General features: G+C 44.3%; 1 protein-coding gene across 1 annotated transcript in view; it reads right to left on the bottom strand.

Moving 5' to 3' along the window:
- Positions 1-16896, bottom strand: part of COL27A1 (collagen type XXVII alpha 1 chain) — a 152445-nt gene that overhangs the window by 114088 nt on the left and 21461 nt on the right. Inside the window, exons 6-10 of the mRNA XM_074846242.1 lie at positions 13988-14041; positions 8943-8996; positions 6859-6912; positions 1528-1572; positions 574-627 (exon numbers count right to left, since the gene is read on the bottom strand). Of these exons, the coding sequence (XP_074702343.1) occupies positions 574-627; positions 1528-1572; positions 6859-6912; positions 8943-8996; positions 13988-14041 (261 nt within the window). The remainder of the gene's footprint in view (positions 1-573; positions 628-1527; positions 1573-6858; positions 6913-8942; positions 8997-13987; positions 14042-16896) is intronic.

Below are 16896 nucleotides of genomic sequence, written 5' to 3'. Positions count from 1 at the left end.
CAGAATGAAAACAAAGACTTGGTTTACTTTCATCATCCTTTTTGCAGCTGCAAATATGATTTTTATATATATTTACGGTCCATGTATAACTTTATATGTATGTATCTATACGATTAGGCTAGTGAATTTTACTAGTGAGAGTTTATCTAATTCTTTTCTTTTGGTAATACACCTTTTTCTGCCCCAGGTTTCTAACCTGTTCTACTTCAGATACAAAATGTGCCTATAAGTGGATGGTCAGCAGCTTGCAGGTATGTTTCTCTGCTCTGCCGTTTTGTTGGTTTTTTTTCCCCTGTTGTTATACTGAAGCAATAATTTGTCAGATTTTGCTATAGAAATATAGGTTTTATCTATCATAGGCATAAAATACTTTCTAACAACCTTAGTGTCCCCCAGAGCTGAAAAACTGTGCCATTGACACAGCATCTTAGGGAAGGAAGAAGGAAAATATCCAGACATATTCTAGAGGTCTGCACCGTCCTTAGTGGGGCATATATTTAGCGGGGCATATATTCAGCTACCTGCACACCCAAATCCCTAGTCTGTGCACAGCACGATGAGATTTTACTGCACCTGCCTGCCAGGATAACCTTTGGCACCTGGACTTCCATCTGGTCCTCGTTCGCCCTTTGGAAAGAAAAAAGAAAAGGCACAGAAGGTAAGGTGAATGTCACACTTGGGAAGCCTTTTAGCTGCTTCATTCTTTGAGCTGGGGGGAAAGGAGGGTGGGATGGATTAACCTGATGCAAATTTATAGAGAGGAAGAAAATATTAAAGGTAGACTGTGGAATAAATTAATGGGGGGGGAAAACACTCAGAAGCCAAGTCAATAGGATCCATGCATTAAGCAAGTGTTGCTATTTCTCCTTCTCCCTCCATCTGCAGTGAAAGCAGTAGATAGTTTGAAACAAGGAGGCTAAGAGAAGGTGTAAGGCTGCATCTATATCTGGCATATGGAACCGTTTTACTGGTGGGGAAGCACTGCCAAAATTCTTCAAAACTAAATGGATTCATGTATAATATCCTTTAACATCATTGCTAACAGGGCCTGCTATTCATTGCCTTTTTTTTTCTGAACTGCAAACATCAGACTTAACCAAATAAAGAGGGGGGAGAAAAGGGGAGAGGGGGAATGGGCTTTGGGAGAGGAATTACATGTTAGTACTTAATATGACGTGGGTAGTAAACTCCAGGTGAAATGAATGTAAAAGGAAAAATAAAAGGGGAGTAGGGTAAGCTGGTATTTCTTCCACCATGTAAACTTAACGTGGTTGAGCAATAAAAATTAGAAATTAAATTTAGAAACTCCAAGGCAGTGTCCTCCCACCAACCTGCTGATGCTCGGTCAGTGTATGTGCCCAGCTGCTGGCAGCAGGGGAGTTCACTGCGCATCCCCTGCGCGTACCGAGCTGCCCCTGGAAGGAGCTGGCTGTCCACACTGAGCAGGCTGTACAGGATCCAAACGAGCATCAGTCAGCAAATCCATCTCTCTTTAATGATTCAGTGTTGGAAAGTGGGAAGACTCACCTGGTCTCCAGGGTGACCTGGTGGTCCAGGGTAGCCTTTATATCCCTGTTGAAATAGGATGGAGGAGATGAATAAGAAGAAAAAAAAATTAAAAATCTGGGTTTGGTTTGAATTTCTTTTTGCAGGTGGGAGTAAAGTTCTGAGGAGAAGTAGGTTTTTAGATATGGGATAGCACCACACAATCACACAAACTTTTAATGTGCTGCTTTGCGCTTGCATAACCCAAACCCTGCCGACGTCCCCAGACGCTGCTGCAACGCGGTGTGATGCCAGGGGCCTGCGCCCGCTGGGGTCTGGCCTGCTGGTTACTCAAGCAGGATTTGCTCCATGAACAGGCTTAGACTAGTGTCTACACTCGTATCTGTCTATTTGTAATCTACACCTTTAGTAAAGCTATCCTTAATCCTTAGGAAACCACAGGCTTGTAGGGTGAAATGTTGGCTTTGGGCAAGTTGGGGGACTACACAACATGAGTCACTCGCATTTCAGAGCACTCACTTTCGCTTTAGAACTTGAATTACCATAGGAAACACCAAAATAACCACTTACTGTCATGGGAAAATTCAGTTTTGTTTCTAGCCTGAATTTGTCTGGATTCCAGCTTTTCTAACCTATTACAAGGCGTGACGAGGTCCAGAGTCCTTCGTTAGGAGCAACCTAAAACGGTGAGCAGGCTGTCTCTTAACCTGCTCTCTCTCTGCTGAATTAATTAGAATGAATTTCTTAATCCAGTTTGCTGGCTGGCAAGTGTTGCAGGCTTCAAATCATTCTTGCAGGTCTTTCATAAACCTGCTTCAGTTTTCCAGTGTTTTTTGGTGTTTTTTTTTTTTTTTTTTTTTTTTTTTTAAGATGCAGACACTGCAACAGGACAAAGGTAGCCTGTTCAACTGCAGACTGGTCAGTGTGTGTTTTAAGAGAGTTTGCTTTCTCCAGGATTTACCTAGAGCTCTCTTCAAACACTGAGTAAATTCTGCAAGTGACAGGCACTTCAGATTTTTTTTTTCCTCTCTTCTTTATTATCTTGCTTCAGCTATTTAAAACAAACTCATTTCCATCAAGTGGAGTCAGAGCAGATTAGAAGATTAAATTCAGTTACAGAAATGACCGTTTATCTGGGCTATTAGCAAGATTAAAAAAAAAAGGTCAGAAAATTTAACTTAAAACAAATGGAGAGAGAAAATAAACAAGAAACAATCCTTGCACAAATACTACAGAAATAACAAAATGCTTTCAGGGTGAGTTACAACTGCTAATTGTAACTCAGTCTCCGCTACTCACCCTGTCCCTGGCCAGGGCTCCCGGCACACATCGCCTGTCTGTGAAACCCACAGGGGAGCATCCTCCTGCTCTGGAAGCCATAACCAAACCCTGGTTTGGCCGAGGACTTGGTCTTTTGCTTCACTCACTAGATGAACCCAGGCCTGTTTCTGCTCCCAGGTCCACACCTCTGCTTAATGACTTTTTTATTCTTCCCATGGGCTATCTAGACCTGCAGCCTAAGCCTTCGCTGGCGGAGGTATGCAATGCTCTCAGCCATCCTGGCTACTACCCACTCCCCTTTGCATTCCTCCTTGCTCATTATTTCAGACATTTTGGCCTGGAAAAATGTTGATTCCCTTTTCACCATTTCTTTCCTGCTTGACCTGTCTGATGTATCATGGCCTGCTCTTTTGACTGAGCTGTACCTCCTGAGAAGGTGGTGGCTGACCTGAAAGACCATTTGGCTACTGGCTGGCCCTTATTTGAACCACCTCAAAGTCCTTTCTCCGACTGCTGCTACTGCATTTCAGCCAGTGGCTCCTAACTGGAAGTGCCTCGGCAGCTCTTGGAGCCAGACCAGCAGACGGGACTCCCTGCCCTTCTCCAGGAATCTGCCCCGTGAGATCCTTTCTTGCTTATCCTCTCCCTGGCTCCTTGACAGAGGCTCAGCACCAGCAGAAAGGAGGGAGGATGCTCCACCCTGGTTGGGGTGTCTGGCCATAAGGTGAAGGCACGTTGTGAAGGTCCGGACCTACGTGGGTGTGGAAGGCCCAGCACTGGTATCAGCCATCCCTGGAGCACAGACAGCAGGGCGTTGTGCAGACCGAGAGCGTCTGTTCTGGCCCTCCCCTCACCTCTTCCAGAGAGCGCTGCCAACAGAAACAGTCCTGGGTTCAGCATCTCCAGACATACCCTGGGATTTAGCACAGAGCCCATGGGGTTTCCTCCTGGGGCCTCTTGCCCAGCTCTTCCAGTCACAGCCTGGAGCAGGAACTACCTTTGTCTCCAGACAGCTGGAGCACCTACTTCCACAGATACAAACACTTAGAGATATCTCGCTCCCTCCACTGATAAGAAAGAGGTGCCTAGCTTGGCTGCTCTGAATGGGTTCCTGCAGGACAGGCGTTTCAAGCCTACCACGTCCACCCAGAGCAGATAGTTAGACGATAGCCCCTTGAGATGCTCAAGGCACTCTCTGAGCTAAAGTTGACACCAAATATTGCATTGCTATCTCTATAAGGGTAAGTGAACAGCACTTAAATATACAGACACTCTGCTACTGTTGCACCCTATGAAATATCCTCCTCACTACGTATAACAAACTCTGGGAAGATTCAAACGTGTGTTTCTTCATAGTGTGCCGCAGTTATTTCTGTCTCAGGTTAATTATAGTGAGGAGAAAACAGAAAAGCTTGTGTATGCTAAAGTTGGCTGCAACGTGTAAGTATTTACCTGCTAAAATCCTCTTCAAATAGCACTAAAATGACAGGGCAGAGGGTATGAAAACAACTGCATTTGCTCTTTTATCCAAACGCTTCCTGATGATTACAGGGTGCTCAACACAAAGGGCTGTGATTTAGAAAGGAAATTGCACTCCAGTGAAGGATTTACTCATCTGTGATGATATTTATAATCCACTCTCTCCTCGCTAAAAAGGATCATCCTGCACTTTGATAGGAAATGTGAAGAAGAGTAAAGAGGCCAGCGAATGAGATCTGCGTGACAGGATGTGTTCTGAAGCACTGACCAATTCCTAGCTCTGTCTTTACTTTCTGAGTGACTTTAACAAAGCTTTTTCTCTCTCACTGCTGCTGTCTTCCACAATCTTGTACAACCATTTTCTCCTCCACAGCATTTGAGGCTGGGAGCAGTGACGCAGCGCTCTGCCAAAATACATCTGCGAGGCAGCTGTAGCCTGCAGCCCCCAACCAAAAGCCAAAGCCCACAGACCCCTTGTAGGCACCAGGGGGAAGGGCAGAGGGGACACCCAAGTCCTGCCACTGTTCCCCAGAACTGCTGGTCAGCAAAAGCAACATTTGCTCTGTGTGGAGATGAGTAGAATTACATCTGCTGCTTGAAAGGCAGTTTCATATACTCGTAGATGGGTGCAGACAAAAAGACTTTGGGGGTGCTCTGAGATCGGACTCTCCAGCCCTACAAAGAGCAAAGGTCTGCACTCACAGGGCAGGCACAGTGTTGTGAGCCACACTATCCAAAACCATATGCTCCTTGGTTGTGGCTTTAGCTCACGCTGCTGAGCCAGTTGTTTCATTTAGTGGGAAAAGTATTTTGTTTCCCCTGGTAAAATATTTTGCCTATTTGAAAGTTTCTGTATGGCGTTTTCAGATCAAAGCCCTTAGAGCTCTTTTCCCAGTCCCTCCATGGAGTGCGCAGGAGGGATGTCCATTTCCAAGGCGTTGCTGTTTTCTGGTAGCCAAGATGTGTTGCCCACCTTCAGCCAAACACCAGCATATTTTCACTGGGAGAATGCCAGCAGGGAATCCAGATAAAAAAAGATTTTTTTTTCCAAACATTTCTCCAACAGCTGTAAATTTTTTCTTAATGCAGGATGCTAATAAAAGCCAGGTTACACCAAAACCACTGCCAGACTAGTGCTACTGGGAGGTGGTTTTTTTTAAGCTGTACCAAAGGAAAAATTTCAGCATCCAACTTGCTCATTACTTGAAGAAACAGAAGCATACCCCTGTCTTCACCCTGTCCTGGGGAGCCGAGATCAGATGTGAAGGCCATGTGCTGGACTCCGGAATGTTTGTTCAATCTCTTATTCCTTCTCCACTTTTTCCACTATGAGTCCTTGCACTCCTGACGTTGCATTTTGCTGATCATAACCACAAGGTTTTGTTTTATGAGCTGTTATACCAGGAAAATGGTATTCTTTGCACCCTATTTGTTAGAACTTGTTTGTGACAGCATAAGATTGGTAATTAATCACTCTATCGCTCCTAGCTCCAAACAGCACCCCAAGCATGACCAGCCTTGGGAGTGGAAAAACGGACCCAGCCCATACTCTTGTCAATTTGATTCCAATATAACGCACACAACAAGCAATCATGGAGAGGGAGAATTTCTTTCTGCCTCCTCCACAGCTTCTTCCTCTCCCCAGAGTCTTAAAGCATACCTGAGTAGGTGTTTGTGTGCAGCTAATTGGCCTGAGGAACAGCGTATCTTCAATGGCCCATTGACTGATGAAGTGATTGAAACAAGATGCTAATTTTTAACTGTTGGGCTTAGCGGTATCAATATTGACTTGCTGGGAAGGGAAGTCACGTCTGCTGAGCCCAACTGTCAAACACCTCCCTGCAACAGGTCCAGCTTCCAAAAAATCAAACCAACCTACCAGCACAGCCTGGAACTGGAAGGTCAACTGAAATGTCCTTGATATATAAAAGGTATGGATGGCTAAGGTATTGCCGTGCAGACTTGCACACATGAGCACGAGCACATACACTGCTGCAACATGAAGGCAGGGATGGATCTTGTGGTCTACCCTTATGTATTTTTTTCTAGGCATAGGCTTGTTGGCGGTGACGTTAATGTTGTTGAAACATAAATATGGAACCAAATAAAGCAAAACCTGACTAGTGCTGTCAATCTCCAAGCAAAACAGAGGGAAGTCATACAGATATTTTGTTTGAAAAGTGCTTTACCAGGAGAAACAGTCAAGGTTTACTGTTCTGATTCTGACCTTTGAGTACTGATGTCAGTTCTGGATCCATTTAGTTAACATATTGCCTGAACCAGATCTAAATTTGCTTTCCTGATGAAGACCCAGTGTCAGGGTGCAAAGGGATGATGCAGTGCAGTGGGACATGGAATTCAAAGAAGGAACAGAAATCTGGATCCAGAATTTAATTTCATACTCTTACACAGTCTTGCTGCTACAACTTTAGGCAGTTGCTTCAGCCTATATCCTGGTTTATACACCTGTGAAACAGGCATAAGACTTTTTTGATGGGTACTAGGACTTAATGAAATATTTTAGGCAGAGTTAGAGAAGAACATTTTAAAATAAAAGTATTGATCTAATTCACTAGAAAAGAATACTCTTACCTTTCTACCAGGTGGTCCAGGGAACCCAGTCAAACCAGGTAAGCCCACGTCTCCCTGTAGGAAGCAGGCAACTTGAATTAGTTTTCAGCAACATTTTCCCTATGCCTAGCATACTGTTACTGAAATTATTTTGCCAACAGTAGCACCCAGCTATTAATATTTCTGATTCTAATCACAACTCTTCAAAAACTGACTGGATAAGAAGTGTAGATTTAAACAACATCTCTATTAACTGGCTCATATAAATAATAAACCCAGTTAATTAATGGCAGCTGCTGCTAGAGTCCAGCTTTTTGCCAGCAGAATGAATGCTTTTTTTTTTTTCTTTTTCTCAATGATCTCATTCAGTCACATGCTTCATTCGCCTTTTGATAGGCATTTAAATCACCAAGGCAAGAAAATTTTAGCTTTTAAATGCAATAAGAACAACAGGTACCTCCTGCCAAATCCTGTGATTGTGCTCACACTCTGCTACTGCACTGGCTCAGCCCACGGCTCCAGTTCAGATGGCGCTGATGGTATAATTATTTAACCTGACTATATGACACGGATGGAACCTTTGCAGGCTGCTGGTGGGAGGGTTTTTGCAGTGGCCTGTACTTTTGAAAAGGGATTACATCACATCCCAGCTGGCATATCCAAATCATCACAGGAACAGAGAATTGCACTGCTGTGAGACCTCTCTAACATCCAATCCCATTTGCACAAGCCCATTTTGGCCTCCTCTGATTAGGATCAAAAAACCTTTTAGAGTCTCCAACACTGTGCTGTGCCTGCTTAGTGAAGATGCATTTGGAGCATCTAGCTTGAAAATTAGGCATCACTCCAAACTCCTGCTGGAAACTCCTTGTTTCTATTACTGCTAACAGGAATAAAGCCTTGTTAACATGAGCTAAAAGTGATCTGGATCTCTCCCTTTCTTACAGTGAGCATGGTTGCAAGAAAATGGTTCCAGACTCTGTGGGTGGATGATTTCCATGTGATGCCATTCCGATGTAGTGTACCAGAAATTTCAAAAGGCATCTCGTGCTGTTAAGTTAAAAGCATCATTTCAGACAGCCTTCTCAATGTTTTCTAGCGTCACCCTCCATCTTGTATTTGTGTGGCTTGCTGTGCTTCATGGAGGCATCTGGCTTCAAAGGAAGGGCCTAAGTTCTTCATGGCTTTCTACTAGCTGTGCATTTATAGCAAGGCTTATGATGAAAGGAAGAGAACCAGGCTTCTTGCCCTGGGCATGAGTTATGAAGTATTGTGCAGACACCACTGAAAGAACTAATGGAGGTAGATGTTGTGGAGCCCTGATCGCTCTACTATTCATTTCTAGACTTCTGTGAGGCCTTGTTGCCTCAGTAAAAATCACTCAGCTGTGAAACAGCAAAAGCGGGAGTTGTAACTTATTGAAAAGAATTAGCAGAACCCTGATGCTTCACAATTGCTAAATCCAGAAACCAGCCACGCTTCCCAGTTGTGTGCTTTGTGCTGATTTGAGGAGACCTTGGTGGAAAGGCCTCTGGTAATCACACAGCAGGGTCCATGCGTTGGCAGTGCAATGGCCTCAGAAACCTCCTTCTCTCCACCAGCGGGACAGCAAAGCTGCTCTCACAGCAGCGACCTGCGTGTGCGACGTGAGGCAAACTGCTCCTCCTCAGCTCCTCGGCAAGAACATCTTTTCTTTTGCTTTCAAGGTTTTATTGCTTACACTGGGATTGCCTCTTTCTACAGCTGCATGCCCAGAGTTGGCAAGGTGTGGCTGTATCTCATATGTGCTAGTTTAAATACTTAGTTTAAGTAGCCATGTGCCTGCAGCAGCAGGGACTTAAGTTTGGGCTGCGGATTGTGCACAAAATGGATAAACACTTGGACACCAAAGAGCTGTGGCAGCAGGCACTTCAGTGCACTGTGGTCAATACCTTAGCTAGGTCTCTTTAGTCCTGAATCAGGGGTCTGAGTCTTAATTTTCAGTTCTAAGTCTACCTGAGTAGCTGTGATGCTTGTGGCTGAAGTATGGACTCCCTCCATGTGTATGCACAGGGCTTAAAGTGCACCGTGGTCCTGATGCCTGTGCACTCTGGGCAACATCTTACCTTCTGTCCATTGCGAGCTTTTCCAGGCGACAGCCCAGGATCACCTTTCTGACCCTGAAATGAAAAACTTAAATTAATGACAGAATCCAAGGATCCGGCCCATAGACGTGGTGCTGCTTCCAGCAAATTAGAAAAACATTTTGGTTTATCTCCATCGTGCTCCAACATCCCAAATGTATTAAAGTCCCCGGGTATAGCTGTTTTGCTGGGGGTGGTTTTAGTGAGTGATTGCTGCTGCTAAAGCGTTGAGTTTTAAATAGTATTTGACAGTATTAAATTGACTAAAGGAAGGATAACTGGAAGAAGGCAACGTCAGGACTTTTGATACTTATTAGACTAGACAGCTGTGATTTCTTCCTTGTCTGCAACTACCATCACAAAAATAATTACCAAGCCTGGCTAAACCATCCTTCTTAACATCTTGCTAGATGCTGTTGCTTTTTTAACTGTGGGGAACAGATGAAACTGCAGAGAAAGTTACACTAATTAGACACTACTACCAGCAGCCAGAGCAATTGTGAGGCTTTCAGGCTAGCAGAAGAAAGAGGCACACTTTATCTTAAGTGGTGGCATTCTTTATTTTAACAACCATGAGGAGAGAAATTACAGTTTAAGACTGTGATCTTCTGACAAACACAGGCTGGGATTTCAGCAGCATTTAAACATCTAATTCCAGCAGATTCCTTTGAAAATCCCAGTTCAAATTATTAAAAGGTGGACAGGTAATGTGTGTACCTAACAGGTGAGATAGAAGTAGGGAAAACTTGAAGAGATTTGAAGTGTGCCAGATTCTTTTCGCAGGGGAGAGGTGAGGCTTTGCACACAAAGAAGTTCAGGTCTGTATAACGTCTCTTCTGGCGCAGCTAGGACACAGTTATCCCAGTATCGGTCACTGGCTATTTAACACCCCTGGGATCATAAACAAGTCACACCCTCTGTGTGCCACCTCAGCAGCACAGGATTCAAACCCAACCTCCAAGCACAGAACAGTTGTGAGGGTTAATTAAGGGCTGTCAAGTGAAGTGCTTGGAGGGAAGGCGAGACCCTACAAAGGAGTAATAGTATTTATTAACTGGCATTTCTCATTAGCAGACAAAGGTCTAGTTATAGCTAGCTGTGCAGCTTTTCCTTGCAGTCTCACTACGATGACATTCAACACATACTTCCCACCTTGCACAGTGTAAATCTCCCCTTCTCCTCCTCCACCATCCACCACAAACTACAAGGTTCAGGGAGTGAGACTACTGGGCTATGGACTGTAGGGAGCACTGCTGATTCAAGGCAGATGCATCTGTACAAATTCTGAATGAAGGCTGCCTGGTTTCCAAACACTAAATGAAGTCATGCAGATAATCTTGCTTTGCATGCAGCTGTTATCAGGGCAATTCTCCCACTCTTTGAGCTTCAGAGCAGTCAGTGGGTGCTACAACTGCTTGGAACAGATTAGAGCAATCCTCAGGATCGCAGGGTATTAACTTCTACTCTGTAAAATTAATTTACTGCAGCAGGTAGACACCCACCACCCTCCCTAAATCTTGCCATGTGCTCAATGCAATGGCTCTGAGCCATGTAAAGGAATACAAGCCTCTTATGTTTTTCTATGGGAAGCTCCAGATCACATTAGCAAAGACTGTGCTTTGCATCATGGTTCTGTGTTCAACACTGCTGAGACCATCACACAGGTGGAGAACTCAGCCCCAAGCAGGATCACACATCCCTAAGATTAATCAGCAAGATGGCATCAGGACCTGAGAGAATGGATGCCTGGATGCAGGGGCTGAAATTATGGATTAACTGCCCAACTCTTCTCCTGCAGCAACCACAACATGGGAATTAGCCTAAGCCTTGTCCATCATTAAGCCACAGCACTTTGCCCACAAGCTTCTCTCTTTCCCATTCCAACCAACTGAGCACACTACTTCCTCTTGTAAAGGAAGAAATGGTTCTCTTCTGGTTTTTTTTCCCTACCTGGGAAAAGTCCCGAGCTGTGCAATTTAAACACCTCAGCTTTGCAATCCCACTAGTAGTATTTTAAACATCAGTGAGCCAAACTGATGAGCTATCTTGGAGCCAAACCATTCACTAAAATGAAAATTCAATTTTTCCTAGTGCTATAACAGAGTTTTATCCAGAGCAGCTAACTAAGCAAAGCATACTGACTCCTGTTGCCAAAAGCCTCCAGATGAGAGATGCAAACCCAACTCTTGTAATGGCTTTCAAAAACACACCCTGTCTGACAGCTAACCCTCCTCCCAGTCCCAAACTCTGTTAGGGCATCCTCAGAGCTACATCGAGTCATTAACAAAAATACCCCTCCTGTCCCCGCCAGCAGCTTACAGGTCACACAGCCAGCCACAGCCCTAGCCCAGCATATGTCCACAGACATTTAAGAGGTTATCTACTATAATAAGTCTTTGCTAACTAGAAGCAGTAGCAATTTTGCAACCGCCAAGGACAGCAAACAGAATGCAAAAAAGTGGCAAGAAGTCCCCTTTAAGCAGCTGCACATTATAAATTGCTGAGAAAAGTACCATGGTCTAAATTCTCAAGTGGCACGAGCGGGTGTAATGCCACTGAAGTCAGTGGAACCATGCCCAAGCAGATCAGCAGGAATTTGGCTCAACAGCTACATACAGCTCTGTGCAAAAGATGAGCTTCGAAGCACAAGAATTCTAAGTGCTCAGCTGCAGTGATGAGAATAAGGAGGACACTGCAGAGGATGGATGCAGAAATGCAGCAGTCTGACAACACAACGCTGGTGCTCTCCAAGGCACAAACTGGACAAGAGACACGCACAAACACACGCATCTCTGCCAGCTGCAATGCCACATCACATCCCTTGGATGCAGCTGACTGCCTGATCTTATGAGTGCTCTGTTAATTCAACTGATAAAAATTATGCTCCTGGGTTACTTCCTAAGTGACAATGACTTGGTGTTAGTCATTGTTTCCAAGCTGTATCTATCCGGGAAATTTCAGTTTCCTTTCTCGGATTGCTTGTTTTTTCCCTGGTATTAGCTGCTATCTGGGGAAGACCTCGTCCAGCAGCCACTTGAAGGCTCTCAGCAAGAGAAGCTCTAGCTGGAGCTGCTCTGCCTTGTCACCCAGGCTGAGCTTTCACAAGTCTGTAATTTCAGCCATGGGCTGGGTCTACTAAAAAGATATCAGGTCCCAGGTGCAGGCTTGTCAAGACTGGTGAAGAGTATAAACATTTAAAATGTAAGGGGGTGAATTACCAATTTTCTGTGTAAAGTCCATCCTCTGGGACTGCTGTAACACCAGAGAAATGAAAGGCAGGAGGGAAGTCAAAACTCTGGGATCTGATACACACCTACCAGAAAGTGCTCCTTATGCAAAGATCTTGCAATCAGGGCTTAGCAGGCTCTCCTTGCTAGAGGCAAAGTTATGCCCAGGCCTGGGCTGAGCTACAGCTCTCACATCCCATTGTCAGACTTAACGCTTTTGACAAAGCATCATGTAGAACAGCCTCATCCTGCAAATGGTGGCTGGACAAAATTAAAATATATCGCACAGAGCAATGACACCAGATGTCTGCTGCAGACTATTACAGCTATACATCTGCTGAGGGCTTCCTGCTGCCAGACCATGCATCAAGATGGAGGAAGAATGTTTACAGAAGTTTTTATTTCTAGTAGGAGACCAACTGAATACAGCTTTACAGCCAAATGATGATTTCTGACAAGGCATTAGGCTAAGTGTTTGGAAAAAAAAAATCCTATAGCATAGAAACATAGTTTGACTCTACCGATTAGACCAGCTGAATTTGCAGGACTGGAAGTTAGATAAAAGAACTTTGATTTGACTTATAAAACTCAACAAGTGTGATCTGGAAGTCATTGCTAGAGAATAAATGCAGAACACTAAGATGTAGAACTTTTACAGCCTCACTTTTCAGGCCATATAACTACACTTTAGAATTTAAAACAGCTGCTGTTCACCAGCATGTCTCCAGTGCCTAATTTTTAATCACGTAGAGGCAGCATGCCAAGTTTCCAGAATCTTTTTCCCAGAGCATCAATAGTGTTCATAACATCTCTGCCTACTGATGAGATCATGAAAAGAAAGGACTCTTGTCGTACCTTTCTCTATGTTTGGCTGAGACATCCTACAGCTTCCTTGGTAGCGAAAACCTCTATTAAACATTGCCTTTCAAAACTCAACTATCCTTTAGCCCCAGATAAGTGTTATAAAATATAAATCTATTTCTGTGTAAACAATGACACCAAAACAATCCAAACCAATTTCCCAGGAACTTCATGATCTTTAGGTAATGCAAAGCCTTATACACAGGAACAAAACATCTTTCTGAAGGGTTTTGCAGCACACTGAATTAGGTCCCCTCTGAGCTGCATCTGTGCTAAAGTCCCATGCAAAGATTCAGCTACAGCACCCCAGGAGAAATGTGTGTGAGGGAGAAAAGGGCAAAACACAGGGCTCCTGGCATGGCAGGAGGAGGTCTCTGAGACCTCATGGAAGAGATGAGGACATCTAGAAGGAAGCAACAGTATTGGTTTGGGAGAACTGATGGAATCAGGGTTCCCAGAAACTCTGGAGAGGGATGGAGAGAAGAGGGAGTTTCAGGAGGAGGAAGGCAGAGAAGAAGCAGGGTGATGTCAGCAGGACCCAAAGGAGGAGGAGTAGGTTGCAAAATCCAGAGAAGAGAAATGATAAAGCAAAGAAATCCAGACCTGGTGAGGCTCTGGAGTGGGAGGATTCCACTGCCCTCCTCTCAACATAGCAGTTTGCTCCCTGACACTGGCATAGCTTAAGCAGGATCCTAATTAGGCAGTCTTTGAAATTAAGGAGAACCAAGAACCGAGGCACACAGCAGGGTCTCTCACAAGAACAGGAAAAGGCTTTGGCTGTGCTGCTGGAGGGCCTGTGTGCGAGCAGAGGGGAGGGGAGAAACAACTTCAGCTACTCGTCATTTTGTATGGAGCAGGATAAGAAAAAGCTGCACTTCCCCCACTGGGACATCCTCTGAAACAGGAAGGCAAAAGCGCCTCATGCCAATTAATACTTACTTTCAGGCCTGGGGGGCCAGGTGAGCCAGGGTTTCCGTGGGGACCTGGGGGACCCTAAAAAACACAACAAACACATAACAGAGTCAAAAGGAGTCGGTAGACATTTGCATTAGTCCCGGGAGCAGCAGAAAGTCTCAGGCTGGGTTGTGGGCAGATGTAACAGCACCAGCAGTCCGTGCCCGGGCAGGAGGCAGCTCCAACGGCACCCTCCTTAGTGCCTTCAGAGTGGTGAAACTTGGCTGCCAGTTCCCACCTACCTTTACGGAAGAGGATGTGTGCCTGTCACCGCAAGATGTGTCATGACGACGAGGTAATTTGGGTACACCAAATATTCCACAAGCAGGAACAGAAACTACCTTGGGGTCAGAGGAGTCAGAGCTCTGAAAGGAGCCCCAGCAGAAAGAGATGGAGGTAGGCAGAGGGGAGTGGAAGTGTGTGTAGCTGTTAACAATTTTTTTGGCCAAAATGGAAGAAAACAGAAGTAATTACTAAAGGGAAATTGTTCAGTTATTTGGGATGAACGCATTTCCCCTACAAGACAACCAGATTTTTGCCTTTAGAGGTTAGAAGGAGAATGGATGGCTGGATAGTAAAGCAGGGGGAGCAGAAGTAAGTCCCTGTTTAAACCATTTAAATCTATACTTTTGCACAGGCCTCAGAAGCCAATGACACTGTCAGAGTATCTACCTCAGATCACATAAAGCAGTATCTCCTTTTACATCGTATTTTAAAAGCATCCTGCATATTTTCCGAAGACTATTTAAGGAGTTATCTGGAATAAGCAGCTAAGAATAGTTTATCCCAGGATTGTATACAGCACAGAAGATCTGTTAACCTTTCAGGCAGTAGTAAAAACAATTATAAGTCCTCTTGAACACGTTCCTGGGAGATGAAACAACCTGAAGATACATTTCCAAGGGCTCCTGTTCTGCCAAGAGTGTGTGTGAGCTTTACACCACCATGAGGAGCACTTTAATGTACCCTCTAGCTAGAAGAAGTGCAGGCTAGGGGATAAAAAGCCACTCAGACACTTTCTCAGTAAGCTGTAGTATTTCCGATGAGCATTTCAGCATACATGGGGCCAAAATCTTCAGGGTCTGATTTCCAAGGAAAATCACTGCAGTTAAACATGCGACTGCCATCCAAGTTCAATGCCCTTGCTCTGCGCTGATGTCTATTCAGTTTTATTTTTACTGCACTGTAGTAGAAAATAATGGTGGTTTTTTATTTAGCCATTGTATCTTGTGGTATAGACAGTTGTTGAGTGCTCAGTGCTGTTTCACAACACATGCTGCTCTGCTGTAAGAAGCTGTTCAATTAAAAGGCTGCAGCTGAGCTTTTCAAATGGCATTTTTTACCCAAATAAATTTAATGTCCCATTCTTAAATTCCTTCCAAATTTTCAGCCTGAAATTCTCCGACAGTTTAGCCTGGCTGTGAATTTCCAATGAAACTGAAACAACTTTCATTAAAATTAAGGTGTTTGAGTATCACATTATCATTTAAAACCCCATATAACAGCTGTAACCAGAGTAACTGAGCACTGAGTAGTCTTAAATAAATTCATCTTCCCAGCAAACTGTGGCATCATCTGTTCACTTCACTGGACAGGACACTGAAACAGAGACTAAATGTGCTGCTTAAGGTAATTCAGCAAGTCTGTGGTGGCAAAAGCACTTTGACCCAAGTCTTCCAAGTCTCAAATATATATATGAAAATTAATATTAAGTGACAGAAATCAGAACAGTAATGTCTCTATAAAAGATGAGTTCCTAAAAAGCTCTTGCACGTAAGCAATAATCTAGGTAGCTCTGAACAGGGTTCATAAATCCAGACTGCTGCTAGTTTTGAGGAGGGAATTCAGCTGTTATTCAACTTTGGAGTCAGGCAGCTTGGCTCAAAGCCCATTTCAGTGCAGTCAGTTGAAATCCATGCTCCACCATAGCCTGGGGCAGGCTTAAAACAGTGTCAGGCTGGAGAGAACAGCGTGGTTTGATGTGACTCCTAGCTGAAAACGATAGTTTCCAGGAGGAAACGTGGAACACAGGAAGCTCAGCTGCTAATCAGGAGCTCCTGGATAAGAGACTAATCACACCTCCAGCAAAATCTGATGGAGGTTCTTCCAGAGCTAAACCAAAGCACAGCAACAAAATCATAAAAAGCCTTAACCAAAAGGAGGGAAGAAGGGAGAAAGAATCTAGTCCTGGTATCCAGTGACAAAACAAGCGATTATGAAAAACACAGGCTCTTGACATAAAACAGCATGTAATCCAGGCAAAGGAAGGTCAGAGACTCATCCTGTTCCTAAAGACCAATGTGGTCTTATCCTAGTGAGAAGTGGCCACATCCTGCTGATGAAGTGACAGTGGGAAGTCCAGTCTGGTGCACAAGAAACTGCTGTAACCAAGTCTGGGCCTTGTGCTAGACGTTTTAAACTGCTCTCATAACTGTGGAGAGAAAAGGGTGTAGTTTGGCAGTAGTCCTAAAAATGGTAAAAAAAATAACTGATCTTGATGTGTTCCAACATGGTTAGTCCTGAATCTGCGATTACACCCACATTCTTGGCAGAGAGGGAAGATGCAGTGTGGTACAGTTAGATGGGCTGAGCAACAAAAGGTACAGGACAGCATCCGCCTCAGGAGCTGTTAGCAATACAAAATCTGAACAGGCAGGCCTTACAAATTAATCCACGCACCAATCTGCAAGCCCCAATAACAGTCATCATGCCCCCAGGCTACCCACCCTTGTTTTATTAAACCCAGTCCAATGTTCATTCCTTTTCTCCTACTCCTTCAGAATTATCCATCTCCAACCAGTGCTCCCAGAAATAGCCCTCTTTTCATGGAGAAGCAATTCAAGAGTTAATTGCTTTGTAGTTCTATAGTTAATTGCTATATTTTACTCATGCTA

This window comes from Strix aluco, chromosome 20, assembly GCF_031877795.1.
Source record: "Strix aluco isolate bStrAlu1 chromosome 20, bStrAlu1.hap1, whole genome shotgun sequence".
Taxonomy (NCBI): Eukaryota; Metazoa; Chordata; class Aves; order Strigiformes; family Strigidae; genus Strix; species Strix aluco.
This window is presented reverse-complemented; position numbering and strand designations above follow the sequence as displayed.